This window comes from Scaptodrosophila lebanonensis, unplaced genomic scaffold (genome assembly GCF_003285725.1).
Source record: "Scaptodrosophila lebanonensis strain 11010-0011.00,11010-0021.00 unplaced genomic scaffold, SlebRS2 tig00000001-arrow-pilon, whole genome shotgun sequence".
Lineage (NCBI taxonomy): Eukaryota > Metazoa > Arthropoda > Insecta > Diptera > Drosophilidae > Scaptodrosophila > Scaptodrosophila lebanonensis.
Window position 1 is genome coordinate 17,796,396 of NW_022060529.1, and position 17,692 is coordinate 17,814,087.

Here is a 17,692-nt window from a genome sequence, read left to right on the forward strand (position 1 = left end):
AAATTTGTTTCACCTAAATGTTTATTTCAATATTTCATTTCACAGAAGATTGCATCTTGCGTCGTGCTTAAAGGTGTTTAAAAATTAATTTATCTTCATTCCTATATATCTTCAGCAACTCTCGATTGTCTGACCAAATTTTTCAACGTCTCCAAAATAATAACACGGAATTGACATTTTGGCAAAATGCATTTTTTTTATTCAAAAATATCATCAATTCTTATTCTTTTTTTTAATGTTTTTTCAAAATGATATTTTATATTTTCGATATGATATTTTATTTGATATTTTTCCCAAAATTAGTATCGGAATTTTCTTAATAGTTATATTATTTTTAACTAGTTTAAGCTGCTGGTTTAATAAATTGTATATACATTTATAAAAAAAAACACTCGCTTACTCGTTTTTTCGTTGTTCTTGTAGCCACAGAAATAAATACTTGAATATATATTTTGTAATTATTTCTTCTATATAATAATATCTAAATATATATCGTTTGTATTAAAAATATATACATACATAAGTATTGTGTAATTTTTAAACATTTTTAAACTCTTCAGTTAAATAATATCTAAATATACATATATCGTTTGTATTAAAAATATACTTACCGAAGCCAAGCCCAACAGGACGCAAATATTGTTGTTCTTCCAGAAAATATAATCAAGAGATAATATTTCACAAGCACAAGCATACTCGTATTACGAAAATTGTTTTCTTTGAAGCTTCGCAAACAATTTCAGTAAGTTACTTTACTCGAGCGGAGAATTTTAGCCTCATATTACCAGTTTGTTTGTTGTGTGTTTGTCGGTTTTCATTAATTTCCATGCGCGAAATGGTGTCCTTTGCCATTCGAAGGCCCAACGTCAATGTTAACTGTCTAATGCTTACATTTTTGGGCTGCCATTGACGAAAAGTATTGGAACGCCCAGAAAAATGTCGGAAATTGACTAATATTGGGGTTAATCGGCATAACAATCATTTGTAGACAAGGTAATTGACTGTTAAACGTTGCTGCAACAGCCAATAAACGCAGACAGATACAGGCTCAGGGACATGGACGTACATAGTAATTGAATGCCTAAGTTGGCTTCCTTTAATGCACGACGGGTGACAGGCATACTTGTAGAGCTCATTGCTTGTAGAGGATATGGTTGTGTGTGTGTGTGTTTGTGAGTTATTTACACATCATATCAAAGACATTGATTGCCCAGCTGGTGAGAGTGGCGGACTAATGACACTTATTAGTTGCAATTTGTATAAATAAAATATTCATTACCTTAACGCACACATAAGAGAACCCAACAGAGATAGCTGGGCTTAAAGCTGGACGCAATTTAAAGAGGAAATACCTATATATGTATATGTAAGCATTAATAGGTGAGCAGACAGAGCGGATTGGAGCGGCACGCGCTTTAAGCGACATCACGTATAAATGATATGAAAACAGCAAACTAAAGAACACAGAGGCGCCTCGGCACAATACTCAAACGAGCAATTTAGCCAACTCATTGAAGCGGAATTAATTGCAATCGATTTTGTTGTTGGCGGATAGCCAGTCAGCCAGTCAGCCCGTCAGCCAGTCCGTCGCTCTTCATTAGTCTTGTGTGTTCGGTGTTGGTTATTGGGTCTGAGGCCAATAGGATATGTGTACGAGTTTGTCCGTGCATTGCTTTTTATGTTCGCATTGATGCCAATGAAGCGATTGCCACTTTCTATGCTCGTGCGTGTGTGTGTGTGTGTGCGTCTTTTGTTTGCCTTTTGTACGCTATTAAAGCGCGTATGGCTGGATTCAATGAATTAAAGTGACTTTGTTGCTGTATGCTAGGCACAGTATGGACCTGATTTCAGGAAGAAGAAAAGTTACGCATTTTGCATAAAATTTATTGTGCGAGCTTTCGCACCTACATCTCGTCACTCTTGTCAGCCACATACTATACACACACACACATACATATATAATACACATTCAATCAAAAATGCAGTCAACTGTTAACAGTCTTCCTTATGGGTTGGGGAATTCAGCAATATAGGTAGAGTAGGGTGTTCACACATAAAAAGTAATTGTGATCATACAGAAGCAATCGAGCAACTTTTCTAAAAACTTCCACACACACACACACACACACACAAATAAATGTAGTCAAAGTTTTTACATAAATTTGCTGAGCCAGCAAGCGCACCCAACACAAAAATAAATAAATATATAAACCTGCCTGCTTTATATGCCATAAATACATTTGCTCCTTTCAATTTATTTACAGTGTTGACGGCATCCGAAAAGAGTGCGGGAGTTCAGGAATTTAATAAAAATCGGCTGTGGCCAGCCTTAAAAAATGTTGGCACAGCAATGCACGGGTCACGGGATTGGCTACGGAATGGCCCAGCAAATGCGCGCCACTCCGAATTGAATTGAGGCTGCCCCAAGCACACACACACACACACACACACATATACACAGAAACCACAAACACAAATGTCGCACTCACTCATACAAATATATCTCTAGTATAGTATACTATATACATATATATTTATCTATAGAACATGTGCCAAAGCAAGGAGTTTTGTGTAGCAGCTAAGTTCAACATAATACCAACAAGAGCAGCAAATACAACGACAAGGACGAAAGCAAAGTCTATGAATTCAATCCCAGCTGATTTTAGCAAAATACAATAAACAAAAGGCAACCGCAGGAATAACAGCAATCACAACAGCCCACAGTTACACGCACTCATATACATATACCCTACACCCACACTTACGCACAGCGACCACGGACTGCAACAACAATAACAACACACATGCACACAAACGCAGAGTGGACGGAAAGCAATAAGCTCCTTTAACCGAGTTGTTAACATAAAAAACAGAAACCACAAACACGGTCAGCGCTGTAAAAAAAAGAGACACACAGAGACACAAAGGGGCAGAGAAACCAACCAACATTATAGCAGGATCTCGTCGCAGTTCTCAGAAGCATTATGGCCGCTCCTGTTGACGAGAGCGTTTTGAACGCCCTGCGAGGCGTAACGACCGCCCAAACGCGTCTGCCCAAGCCACTGATCATTAAGATCTATGTGGCCAGTCTGAAGCAAGGTAAGTGCCAAGCGCAATCAAAAAACCCATATTTCTTAACAATGCAGAAACTTATTTTCCTCACACAATCAGCCACATGGCCTTGTTTTAAATTTAATTATAAATATTCCATATAAGTATAATCGTTATAGTATAGTAGCAAGTATATTAAATAAATAACTTCAGAAGAAATTAAGCACATTAAATATACGTTCTAAGCATTTCTTGACATTATCGACGTGCTTTGAATATTAAATAAATAACTTCAAAATAAATTAAGCAAATTAAATATAAGTTATTAACATTTCATTTCTCCATTCTTCCATTTATACCCAGTCCCAGAGGAGTAAAGGCGTATACTATTTTGATAGTCTAAACTCTATGGAACAAAGGCTATGTTATAGCTGTATGATCATCAAGAGCAGACCTTTGAAGCCCTTTTAGCTCAGGGTCACCAAACATAGACTGGTCTTATCCATACGCAGGGCGGGTCATTTCCAAACCATATATACCCAACTTTCATAAATAAACAGACAGATTGAAAGGCTTGTAAATTTACCTAAATGCAATTAGTTCAACTATTTTTGCTAGTGAATGAGAAGCACAGGCTACCAGTAAATACCAGTAAATGTAAATTTAATCAAATTGCAGAAATATACAAACATATTTGGTTCAAAGCTTTTCATATTTAATAAAATTCGCCCGTATTTTAATTTTGTATCAACAACAAAAAGGTGATGGATACTTGATGTGTTTCCCTCACTTTTATAAAAAGGCTGATATTTAAACGGGCAGAATTTTTGCACTCAAAGTTTTGTTTTTCCAGCTTATTATGTTTACTATAATTACACAGATATATAGCAGACTCATTTTATATAAACAATAAAAATTAATTGTTGCAATTTAAGCATCACATGAATATAACTTGCGCTACATTACAATGATGTGTAAATAATTTCATTGGACATTAACTTTTCCCATTTGAAATGTTTGTGGAACAATTTTTAATTAAGTTGACGTTTTAATAATAACAGAGAGTGTGAAACAATGCTATGAGTTACTAAGAAGGAGTGAAATTTATTTTGGATATTATCATTTTAAAATTTTTTGTTCGTTTTTACCTTAATATTTAAAGTGACATTGTTCCGAGGATGATTATGAACTGACAGCATGCTATTCAGGAGTTTTTAAGGCAATTTTTTTACACCTTTGGTTATATTATTGGCGTTTTAGTAAGGATTCCATTCTTTTTTGCAAATACAATATAGCCCATGTTCACCGTCGATAGTGTAGCTTCCCAACAGTGAAAGAATCCATTAAATCGGTCCAGTAGATTCGGAGCCTTTTCAATTCAAACAAACAAACATACAAACAAACAAACAATCAAATCTTTCCTCTTTATAATATTAGTATAGATTAGATTCAAGTAGTTATTGACAATAGGGGTATTTTTATGATTCATATACTGCGAGTATATAAAAAAAAACTTTTCAGATCATTTAATTTTAACATTTTGTTACTCTTTCCTTTCAGAGTTCAACCAGGAGCGTCGCATGTTGCTCGAACTGGTGGGTCCCGAGTTGCAGACACTCTACGATGATCGCCAAATAGAGGTAAGCTTGGTTCAACCTGCTGCAACAGTATTGGACAATATCCTCTGCCCTGCAGTTGGAAATCGTAGACATGCACTTTGGTACCGGCCCTCTGGATGTGACCCAGGTGGAACGTGATCCGTATATGCTGCAGGACTATTTGCACGAGATCGACACCTGTCATGCACACTCGAAGAGCGTCTTCTTTCTGGCCCTCATTGGTGACTCCATCGGGCGTCTTCCGCTGCCCACGCATATTGATGAGGACATTTATGCGGCGCTGCTGGCCGAACACATCACAAACGCCGATGAAGTGGCATTGCTGGCCCGTTGGTACACAAAGGATGACAAGGCAGCACAACATGTACTCAAACAGGATTATCGGTGAGTGAACACTAATACGGCGAGCATGCGGGCATAGTGCGAGTCCGTGGAAGGCTGAGGCAGGCATCAGAGCAACAACACCTACCATCGCGACGATAAATGCCCATTAAGCGCATTATTAGTGGTTGCACACGCTTATGTATGCCACTCGGCCCCGCCGAGTATGCAACGAAATTTTTCAAACCTCATGGCAAGTGACAATTATTGCTCTCATTGCCAACATTCAATTGTGCTTGCTTTTGCTATTTGGCCACGGCCAATATTTACATAACTCGGTCAGCAGAGCTAAGCAAACAACAACTTTAAGTACAACAGCCGTAAGCGACTGAAATAAAGTTTACATACTTGTAAGTGGGAAAATGGTTCTATGGGCGATCAATGGCCACAAAAATTGAAATGTCTGCATTAGCACACGCTTAAGATAGCCTGAAAGAAACAACGTGTCTTCATAACCTTGTAGAATATACTCCTTCAGAAACAGCTCGTTAAATAAATTCAGCATTCAAAGAAGTGAGTAATATAAGTAGTTTCCAAACTATTCCAGAACTAGTGCGGCAATAATAACATAAAAAACTAAAAACTAAAAAAAAAAAAATAAAATCGTTTATACCTATATGAAAAAATGCAAAATTATAAGCAGCGACTGCTGAAAGGTAAAAAACTAATTGCATTTTTGTAATTGTGCAAGATTGTAAATAAATATGTTATAGAAAATATACACAATTAAATACTTAGGCTCATAGTTCAATTGGCGGACAACCGATACAGAAAAGTTATACAAAAGGGTTAGTTAAACAACATAAGGATAGGATTTAATTATAGGATAGGATTTTAGATTTCCAGCTATCTTAATTCAGGTAAGATATTTGAATAAAAAGGCCAGTATATACAGGGGAACATAGGACAAATAAATGGATTATTTCTATTAAATTTGGAATTTCGTTGAACTTTTTTGCGAATCTCATGATTGGAATTCAATTAAAATCCCCTAAATATATAAGCTATAGGCAGTTATGTAAAGAAATCACATTTCACATTGTTTCTTGCCACATCGATTATTATAATAAATAAATTGTACGCTGTTGATATTTGCAAAAACTAAAGCTCTTAACAAATTTTAGTAAATTAGAATATATGTTTGATAACGACTGCTACAATTTAAGGGAATGGCATTTCCCCGCTATAGCTACCAAAGTATCTGTTTGAAAATTAAAAGGTCACTTGGAAGTAGTCATAATTAATTTAATATTAATTTAAAAACCGTAATGACCTCCGTAGTAGAGCGACTACTAACTAGCTGCTTGTTTTTCGGTTCCAAGTGCATTAGATATAAATGCGGAAACAACCTTTTGTTTTCCCTTTTCTCATATGCAGCGAACTGCCTCACGAGGTCTGGCTAACCGATGAACAGCAACTACGTCGAATTCTGGACCAGTCCCTGCAGCGACTGGTTTCGGAGAAAGCCAATAGTTCAACAACTGCATCGGATCTCATGCAGCGGGCTCAGCGTTTGCGCCTCACGCAAATCGAGCACGAAGTGCAGCGGGCCATGGGTAAGTTGTTAAAAGTATTAAGGGCTGGGGATTCGACAGGAGTTTCCTTTCTACTGCCAACTTTCAATGCAGCACTTTCCAATGAGAAAATACTGGCAGTATTTCGGGAGCGTGCCGCTCAATCCAGTAGCAAGGATGTGGAGGCTGGGGAACGGTTGCGCAAAATCAAAGACGAGCTCACGATGAACCTATCAACAGATAATCACACGACTTTGGTGTAAGTGTCAATCTGTCTATCAATCCATCACTTGTTTCATTGTTTTGTAATGCAATATTTTTTTCCATCTGCCTTTAGTGTGCCTGGCAGCGCCAGCAGCGAGGCCATTGATCCAGACAATGAGGACCATGAGACGTATTTGAGCAAGTTCAAGAACAAAGTCACCGACAAGCTGCGTTTGCTAATCGAGGCGCACATTACAAATGATCCCGATGTTATCAAGGGGAGAAAAAAGACTGTGCAGGTGAGTGTTCGGTTTGTGTGTAGGTCTGCGTATATAGTATACCTGACCAACACAGACAGCGCAATTAACTCAACAGACAGCTACAAAACGTTTTGCCGCAGGCATTAAATTTAATTTCTACTTATTTAGACAACAGCGGCAGCCGCAGCAGCCGTATTTGTTTTTCATTCTTGTTGGCGTGTTTATTCAAAATTCTTGTTGTTGTTATTGTTTCGGCTGCATTATTGTAGTTGCTGGCGTTGCTGTTTCTGTTGCGGCTTATTACCTAAACTCTGCGAGAATTCTTAAAGCAAGGCATTCCAAAAAGCAGCCATAAATTAATTTTTGGAAACGTTTGCCAGTGGATGGGTGGGGTGGTTGGATGGTAGCATTTATGTGTTGATTTTCTTTTCTTTTTGCCATATTCATGAGATGGCTTAAACTTGCCCGTCTGGCTGTGGCATAGCGGTGCTTCTTGGGATTTTTGGGATGAGGATGAAAATTAAATAAAGTTTTATATTGCAAGTGCTTAGGGCCGCGCATTGTTAATTAAATATGAGCGACATCGTCATCTTTTTTCTCCTCTCACTTTTGTCCGTTGCTATTGCTGGGCAAAGTAAATTATGTGCTTACTTTTGATTCTATTGAGTCGCGGCTGTTGTCGAGGATGATTAATGCAAAGATTTGTGCATGGAGCGTCTGGGATCGTTGATACAAAGGGCGCTTAAATTTATCGCAACTTCACTGTGCCCCAATATTCCTTTCTTCATTTCACTATTTGCAATTGTTTAAGGGCTTCTTTTTTTACATGGTGGTATTGTTGCTATGCCTTCACATTTCAAGGGCATCTTAAACAACTTTTCTTTGCTACAGCATCCTACATAAAAAGACACTATTTAAAAAGGTAAAAACAAATTTGTTAGTACAAAAAACGATTGTAAGTATTCGCCATACACGCAGCGCTTTGTCTTAAATTTATGCCGATTTTTTGGTTGAATTTACTTTAATCCAATATCAATAAATCTTTAATTAAGAATTAAGAAGAATTGATTAGCATTAAGAAGTGGAACTTCACAGATTCTGTGTTTAAATTTAAAATTGTGTTCTGGATTAATTGTCTTAAGAGCTTTGAATATTTCGATTAAATAAGAGCTTCATTATTGAACAATTATTGATATCGTAAAATAATATATATTATAAAATAAAAAAAAATAAAATTTAAGAAATATTGCTAATTTAAAATTAAATTACAAGTACTCCTGCTTTAAGTGATGGTTCGACCAGAATTAAATAACAGTTATACAGAGCAGCGCTATGTTAGTTAACAGCTGTTACTAACAGACTTAGCTACGTCAACAGAGCTGAATGCCACAATTACCGTTAAATTGGTAAAATCGTAACCATATGCGACTTAAAGAGAATTCACGAAACCATAAAAATGAGCAAAGTCGAAAAAAGCTACGGCTTTAGATGTGTATAGTAGTCTGCATAGAAATGCATACTAAAAATCAATATCTAAATGAAAAAATGAAATTATATAAATGAATTAATATTTTAGAACAAAATTATTGACAGTCTTCAGTTAACAATTTTGCAGAAACAGTAGAAAATAGTTGAATTTCCACAGCAGCAGTCCTAATAGTGTTACTAACGACTTGGTATGCTTTATGTTTTCCATTGCCACTTTAAATTTGAAAAAAGAATTTATATAAATTAAATAATATTTTGGAACAAAATTATTGTAAGTGTTCATTGAACAGTTTTGCAGAAACAACAATTTAATTAGCATTTATTTGTTTTACACTATTTGCTTGAAAATAGATGAGTTTCCACAGCAGCAGTCTTAATTATGTTACTTCAATAAATTAATATTTTAAAACAAAATTATTGTAAATGATCATTTAACAGTTTTGCAGAAACAATTTAATTAACATTTATTTGCTGATTTGTTTTACACTATTTGCATGAAAGTAGTTGAGTTTCTACAGCAGCAGTCCTAATTGTGTTACTTCAATAAATTAATATTTTAAAACAAAATTATTGTAAATGTTGATTTAACACTTTTGAAGAAACAATCATTTTATTAGCATTTATTTCCTTGTTTGTTCTTCACTATTTTCATGAAAGTAGTTGAGTTTCCACAGCAGCAGCTCCAATAGTGTTACGACTTGCTGTATTTCATATATTCCATTGCCACTTTAAGCTTCACTGCTTTTTGAATAGATGAGCATAAGCGACAATTTTGTGTTTTTGTCAGCTTTATAACGAAACTAAAACGTAAGGAAAATATTTTGTGAGCCACAGGAAAATGTTCACTGCTTCATGTCACATTTACTTTCTTTTTACTGCTCATTTCTCTCTAGAGTTTTTGTGTTTTTTGTTCCGCACAACACAACTAAGCAAAAGCGACAACTACAGCAACAGGAAAAAAATTAAGTTAGTAGTCAACGAAACGAAACCATATAAAAGCGAGTCTAGCCAAAGGACATTCTTTGCAGCAGCCGGCGCTTGCGGTGGGGCTCTCAAATGCGCAGTAGAGTTCTCTACGCCTGGGATGGCAACATTCCCAGCATTGTTGACTCCCTAGTGGACTAGGGGGAGGAGGTGGGTGGGGGTGTTCTGGCAAGCAAATATGCACGTTGAGGTGGACTGAATTGCATAACATGGTTTGTACAGTGAGACTAACTATACAAGAGGGTTTCAAGGATTGGTGTGCACTTCCGCTTTCAATTTCTCGCCGCATTCCGCTGCGGCGCTTGCCAGTTTTGTTTGCCACCAACTCTTATGGTGGCCTCTCTGCTGAAAGCATTTAACATTTCAACTTTCGCCAAACTGAAGGACGATGCCTTGTAATGCGAGCGGCGGCCATTAGCGACCGCAGCTGCCCCATTTTTGTGTGTAAGCTGAGCTGAGTGGTGACATATTAACACACTTACACTTGCATACAATGAAGCATGCTACACATTATCGTCCCCCCACCGACCTCCCCCTTTGTCCTACCCAGCATTTTCTCGCTTTGCGTGCCCGCGTGTTTGCGTTTAACGATGCGGAACGCACATAAAACTGCATTGAGCCGCAGCGGGCCCGTTGCAACATGAAAGTGTTGCACAAACAGCATTTTAATGCCCTTTAAAGTCTTTCCCTAACCTACTCACACACACACACACACACACACACGTGTAGGGTGATATTTTCACGCGTGTGTGGGTGTATTTGTCCTGGGAAAATGGCCATGCACTTTGACAAAATGTTGTGGCTTTTAAAGCCGCAACCAAGAAATATGCAAAGTGTGAAGGCACCACGAGTAGGTACTACCCCTTGCACATACCCATACATGTGGCCACGCTGCGTATGAGCAACGTTTTTGCAAAACTATGCTGCACTCTTCACGGTACGGTCGTTTGGTAATTGCTCTTAAATAATAATAATACTAAAATGTTTAAAATGTAAGGCTAATTAGGCGGCTGCCTGTTAAGTGCTCTTCTACGTTCTAAGTGCTGGTGAAGCGGTGCTATTTTTTTTTTGGGGAATTTAAATGCATTTCCAGAAAATTCTAAATATGTATGGATTCTGCGTAAGTCCTTATGACACAAAAACTACGCATCTGGCTCATACTCAAGCCAAATCAGATTTACAAAGTAAAAGCTTCTTACACTTACGCCCCCATGCATATTTATGTGTAGTAGTTGGGATCTGAGAGTGGGTCTGAGAGTGAGTGTGTGGGTTTGAGCGCGTTTGTAAGTCCATTGAAGTACCCCTGGATATAGACTACTAAGCCGCTGCTAGACAGAAAGCGAATGTCAATGCTGTTGCTCCTGATGCCACCGCAACGCAACGGCCGTCGACAGCCACAAGTAGCTCTCAAGTGCTGACTGACTGCCGCCAGCCCTCTATTTGTTCACCTGTCCAGCTCCGGCAGATACAACTTAGTGTCTGGTATCTGGACGGAGAAACGGGGCGACGACAACAAGACTACCTATTTGCTAGGCGTTTCGGTAACAGGCAGTAATGCCAACGCCTGTGTCAGCGGCAATAGTGCACAGCAGGTAGCAAATACACACACACACACACACACACACACACACACACACACACACACACACACACACCTATCGTGGACCCTATTACATGCACTTGCATACACACATGGGCAAAATGTAGGTAAACAACGTTACAAATAAACGCGCTGAAAGTCACTCACACGAAAGACACGATGAGAAGGAAGCGGAAGCGGATGCTTTGCCATAATATATGTCGGGCACGGTGGCATAGTGGCGTAGTGGCACGACTGGCTTGGGACACCAAACGACCTGCTGTGAGGAGAGGTGTAGGTGTAGGTGTAGCTACTGCAGATGACAACTTGGCGAGGCAAACAGCCTCGGAACAAGGTCACATCCTCAACACACTCAACATCCCCAGCACAGGCACAGTGACTCACAAAAAAACAACAACGAGACGTGTTTTTTTTTTTTTTTGTTTTTTTTGGTCCAGCAACACACCTGAAGGCGTCAATTGAGAAATTCCACATTTTGTTCGAAAGCTTCGAGGCGCATATCTTTTTAGTGAAACTTATCTTTTGTCCGACGGATAAAGCTGACACAGGTTGCTGACGGGCAAGATACTTACAATTGTACAATTTCATGGAAATTTCGTTTTTTATTTAGCATTTTAAAACGATTTGTTTGTGTTTGCACTTTCCTTAATTTGTATGATCATACCGATAGTTTTCATGTTAAATACAAATTCTGAATCAATTTAAATATTTTATGTCCGGTTTAAAGTGCAATACTCAGCAGCTTAATAGTTGATACATTTTATGAGAAACACCCGGGGCCATCTTTGAAACAATCGCAATGCATTGGTTGTAATAAAGAATAAGAACTTATGTGTATATTACTTGATTATACCATCTTTTAAAATTATCTGAAAAGTTTTCGGCCATTTTTATTGAGAGCCTCGTGTTTGTTTTTTCCAAAAACGAGTTGAGATTTTCTCAGTGGATTGCTTTTGGTTGATAAATTCAAAATGCAATGTGGTTGCAGCTATGGAAAGTGTAATACTCAGCACCTTAATAGTTTATCCATTTTCTGGGAAGCACCCAGGTCCTCATTTGAAACAATCGCAATGCATTGTTAGTACTTATGTATATAATTACATGATTATACCATCTTTTAAAATTATCTGAAAAGTTTTCGGCCATTTTTATTGAGAGCCTCGTGTTTGTTCTTGAGAATTTCTCAGTGGATTGCTTTTTGTTGATACATTGAAAATGCTATGTGGTTGCAGAATCAACATCGGGAACCATTTAATTTTAAAATAAAACTATGTTAAGAAAGCGAATGTAATGATAGCAAATTACATTTTTAATGCACTGCCATTACATTATTATTTGCCATTCGACTCACTGTTCATGTGAGTCCTGTGTGTGCGGAGAGATGTGTGAATGTAGCTCGACATTTGCGTTGAGTCGTGTTAAGGCGACGAAGGGCGAGCGAGCGGAAGCTGGTCTGCTTTTTGATGAATTACTTTGCAAATGGCTGAGGTCTATATGTATCTGTGTCTGTGTCTGTGTGTGTTTGTGTGTGTGTGTGTGGGCTTGAGTCGACTTCTACAGATTCCACTTACGGTGGTAATGTTAATGCCTGTGTGTGTCTGTTTACACCCACTAGTACTGATGATACTGACTGCGACGTCGTTCATTTCTTTCTCGCAGGAAATTTTTCACGAACATGCCACACACCTGCGCATCCTGCGCGAACACTGCAACAGCGACGCCCTCATTCAGTCAAAGGTGCCGGATCAGCTGCGTCAGAATCTGATGGCCAACTTTCGTAACGGCAGCCGTCACGCTCCTTACTTTATCTGTGGTGCCCATGGTACTGGAAAGAGCGCAATCATCACAACTCTTTATAACCAGGTCGTCGAATGGTTTTCCTCGACACGAGTGCATCGCGTCATTCGCTTTGCTAAGGCCACGCCTCGCTCCGCCTACAACCTGGAACTGTTGCGCGTCATTTGCCAGCAAATCTCAATTATATTCAATATACCAGAGGGCTATTTGCCCAAGGATGCCTCCTTCGACCCATTATACATCAGCAATTGGTTCCAAAATCTACTGCGTCGCATCGAGGACATGAGCAACGATGTATTGTTTCTCTTCATCGATGATCTACATCTGCTTAATCCCTTGGACTGTGACATTGTTGCCGCACTCTCCTGGCTGCCCACATCGCTGCCCTGGAATGTCCAACTCATCTGCACCTCGACCTCACCTGTGGAGCATCTCAAATTCACGCCCATGCAACGGGATCGCTTCAAATCCAACGAATACCAATTCGATCTAAATGCTAGCGAGTTTGCCACGCAGTTGCGCCGCCCAGAGTCCTGCGGGCAAGACATCAACTTTGTGATTTACGTCGAGCAGCAATTCGATGCGTTAGAACGATGCTATGGAAAACAGGCAGTAGGCAGTCTAGCCGCCTACATTACTTGCGCGGAGTACGGCCTGTCCGAGACCGAGCTGCTGGAGCTCCTCATGCCCACCGATGATCCAGAGTCTTTGATAGAGACAAGAAATGGACATTTTAGCTTCTCGTCCTTCAAAAAGATACACAATGAAATGGGTAAGTCAATACTCAACGCATTAATTCGATTGAAACAAGCCATATTTTAATTTAATATTTTATATATTGTCTGAAATGATAAATTTTTTGGTTCTCATTCTCAAACAACAAACAATTGAACAAGCAATTTGAGGGCACTCCAAGGGCTGCAATTTATATAATTATTTTATTTGTTTGTGGTTGATTAAATGGAGCGCACTCCCTAATTAAAACTCTTAGAAATCAATTACAATTACACTTCTCATTACGAAGACAAACATTTTTTCAAAGGTTGCTGCTCGCAAATATTTTAATTTACGTAATTAATTTTAAAAGAAAAAAATGCAAACATCAAATTTTTAGTTACCTACTATATATAGTACTAGTATTTCAAAGTTCAAGTACATATAAATATTCAAATGAGTTATTATAAAAAATATTGGCTCATTACATAAGAAGTTACTAAAAGTATTTGTAATAATAAAGCGTTAACTTTAATTTCCATTCTTCTCACCCACAGAAAAGTTATTGCTGCTGCGCGACAAAATAATGTCGGGCAAGGTGTTAATTCAATGGCGTCACAATTATTGCGGCGCTGTAGCAATGCGTCGCTATATGGATACGCAACGCCGACGGCAGTTGCATATTGAATTGGCAAACTTGTTTTTCCCTCAAGACGAGGACGAGAGCACACTTGAGAACGATTCCACCAGAAGTGAGACGAAGTCGGTCATTAGCATGAAGGAGCGTGATCCAATGAGGGACAGCAAGGAGAAAGAGCGCGACAAGGATAGTGTTTCAGCGGGACGCAAGTCATCATCCACGCATCACAATGACGACACATCGACCTTCTACAATCCCATTGCCGCGGACGTATCCTACAGCATGCGGCATGTCGAGGAAAGCTGGCATCATCTCATGCGCTCAGATGATACAATGCGCTTCAAACAGATTGCAGTCTGTAATTTCGACTTTTTGCTAGCGGCCGTAAGTACTCGTATATCGTATACCTTAAAGCTTCTCTAAGTACAGCAATTATTTACTCGAGCGTCTTCTAAGAATGCGCCTTCATTAGAGTTCTGTTTGAATCTGAAAAGTTCGGTGTTAGTGCTGCATTTATTGAAGCGTGCATTTGAGAAAACAAGAGCCAGCCTTAATTAACGTTAACGTTGCAAGCGCATTCTCATTCAAAACTCTTCACTCTTTCATCTTTTTAGTCAAACAAAAGCAAAAAAGTTTCAGTTTATTCACTCATTGCACGCGCTCGAAAGTATGCTACGCTTATTTAAGCAACTTTCTGACTTGCTGCAAATCGAATTAACTTCTCATTTATTTAACTGAATTGCGAGCGCAACAGAGACAAAATAAATTGCACTTGCAAGCTCAGAGAAAGCTGTAGAAATGAATCAAAAACAAAATTCGTTTCCATTCCATAAAAATGCAAATATGCGAAAGTTCAATTAAATAGTGTGCATTGAAAGAAAAGAAAAAACCATGCATAATAAAAGCATATTTAAATATTTGCATTCATTTCGTTATTAAAACTTTATTATATATACAGATTGACGTGAGATAAAAGCATGCAACTATGACAATATTGCATTCAAAACATGCAGCTGAAGGCCAGTTCGCTTGTGTGTTTTAATGGCAATATCATTTCACGAAAATGAAATCACTCAATACAAGTACACAGGTTATTCAAAACAAAATGTCAAAAAATATCCATTTAGCATTCCATAGAGACACTCTGTGGCTGTGTAATTCAAATTGATGAACTGAAAAGGAGAAATGCATTCAAATGCAAAAAACCTTCACTAATTGCAAATGTCAGATGTCCTTTTTTCAATTAACATCTTCATCAAATAAATTGAAAGATGTGACGTGTCGAGTACGCTTCTATAATTTTTCTGCAAAGCGTACGCTTAAAAACCAAATGAAAGCAGGTGCCCGAATAGTAGAAATTGGGGCCTTTAAAACATGCAGTCCTGCAGTTCACAGAACGGTTTAATTAACTTTAGAGAGATCAGTTGTTGAAAATGTGTTTTACATGCAGTTGTTTTTTAAATGAATGGCTTTAAACTCATTTAAACACTCTTAATAGTAATTCCTTTTCCGAATTTTCTTAAAATATAGAGAGCTATCACTTACTTCAGCCTTTTAAAAATAACATGACCCTTCAAGTTATTTCTTAATGTTTTTAATGTTCCCAACTAAGCCATGCAAGAAATTTAATCAGAACTCGTCTAATTTAAAAAGAACTCTTATTCCTTATAACGTGAGATGCTTTCGTTTTTCTATAAACAAATATTTCTTTGTTAGCGTTGGAACATCAAATTCATTACGTGCTTTTAGTTATTAATATCGAACTTTCATGCTTAAAGCTGATGTTTGCACCAAAGCAGAGTTGAACTCGATGAAAAGTTAATTGTATGGCAATGGAATGAAAAAATGTGTCAGGAAATCATTGAATCGATTAAATTGAGATTTGGTAGTCCGTATACAAACGCTAGGCTTGTTTATTTTTTATTTAAGAACAGGAAGAAATACGATTAAATTGATTAATTAGTAGATGCCAAATAAAAATGTTGGTCTTTTTTTTCTAAGTAGCAGTCGTTAATTTGATTAAAATTCTTTTTAAGCTTAGGCATCCAAAGATAACTTTATAGATCTTTAAAATGAGCTTTACTTCGCTTTTTGTAAATAGCTGCGACCTTTGTTGACGATTCATTTGCCACCCTTTTGTCATGCTTGCAGGTGCAAACAGTGTCTATCAGCTATTTGCGTTGCCTGATTGAGCATGTGCGCTGCTTTATATTGGATCGCGATATCGAGCTCATCTACTACACCATCCGCAAGTCAAGCGATGTGCTGACCCGTGATCCCATGCAGCTGGGCTCGCAGCTCATCTCCTGGCTGCGACCGATTGGGGAGCACGATGACGATGACAACTCCCTCTTGAGCATGACAGTGCGCTCTGCCACAGCCTGGTGCGATGGCTATGCTGTGCCGCTGCTAGTGCCCCTTACGGGCTGGCTACCGGCACCGTTGCCCTCCCAGATTCGCACCATGACCGTCACCGGCACAGGTGGCATCATTAGAGCCGTTTGTGTGGCACCTTCGAAGCAGCATCTCATACTGGCCACCAACTCCGGCGATGTACAGCTGTGGCACATCATGAGCAACTCACTGGAGCACATATTTAAGGGTAAGTGATGTGTGCTGTGCTCATTACTCGCTCTAATCACACACACACACACACACAACAAATGTTTCTTATATTCTCCAAATAGGACACACAGCCGCAGTCACGTGCCTGCTGGTGGCGCCACATCAATCCGATATCTTGCTGACGGGCTCGGAGGACGCCAGTGTACTCGTCTGGCACGTGTCCGGGCGCGAGCGCCGAGCGCTCATCAAGTGAGTGTCAAGTATCGCAGTCGATTGTAAATCACGACAGCGGCACAATTTATCAATCTCTACTGTCTCTGGTTTCTTTTCTTTTGTTTACTTTTTGTCGTTTGCACTTAGCAAAAGTTCACTTAAGTCCTATTATTTTAACATTAATACATGAAACAACTTTTTGGTAAAGTGATTTGGGGAAGGTTTTTTCTTAAGTGGTTTCTAAACGAGCAATAATTGGCAGCACCTTATGGTGCTCAATATTTTCCATATCAAATACAAATTTTATTTTTATTTTTAAATTAATATTTATATTGAATGATTACAAAAATGTACATCAGTGAGATTAACTGTGATAGATTAAAATGCCAGATCAATTTACTAAAGAGAAAACCTCATTTAAGCTAAATTTCTGCTTATATTTATTCACCTATGTTTTCAATGATTTCTTATTTCAAGCCAATTTTCGCATAAATTACAAATACCAGATCAATTTATAAAAAGAAAACCTCATTTGAGTAAAATTTCTGCTTCTATTTGTTCACCTTTGTTTTCTATGATTCTTTATTTCGAGCCAATTTTCCCAAAAATTGTATCAATGCGACTCAAAGTGTCGTTTCTTCAATTTACTTTTCTTTTACTGG

General features: G+C 38.2%; 1 protein-coding gene across 1 annotated transcript in view; it reads left to right on the forward strand.

Annotated features, from left to right (window-relative positions):
- Positions 1-17,692, forward strand: part of LOC115628749 (NACHT domain- and WD repeat-containing protein 1) — a 60,576-nt gene that overhangs the window by 31,370 nt on the left and 11,514 nt on the right. Inside the window, exons 2-11 of the mRNA XM_030524991.1 lie at positions 2,545-3,099; positions 4,612-4,691; positions 4,747-5,054; positions 6,429-6,607; positions 6,680-6,824; positions 6,903-7,068; positions 12,761-13,670; positions 14,170-14,636; positions 16,404-16,854; positions 16,940-17,066. Coding sequence (XP_030380851.1) covers positions 2,985-3,099; positions 4,612-4,691; positions 4,747-5,054; positions 6,429-6,607; positions 6,680-6,824; positions 6,903-7,068; positions 12,761-13,670; positions 14,170-14,636; positions 16,404-16,854; positions 16,940-17,066 — 2,948 coding nt within the window. The 5' untranslated portion in view covers positions 2,545-2,984. The remainder of the gene's footprint in view (positions 1-2,544; positions 3,100-4,611; positions 4,692-4,746; positions 5,055-6,428; positions 6,608-6,679; positions 6,825-6,902; positions 7,069-12,760; positions 13,671-14,169; positions 14,637-16,403; positions 16,855-16,939; positions 17,067-17,692) is intronic.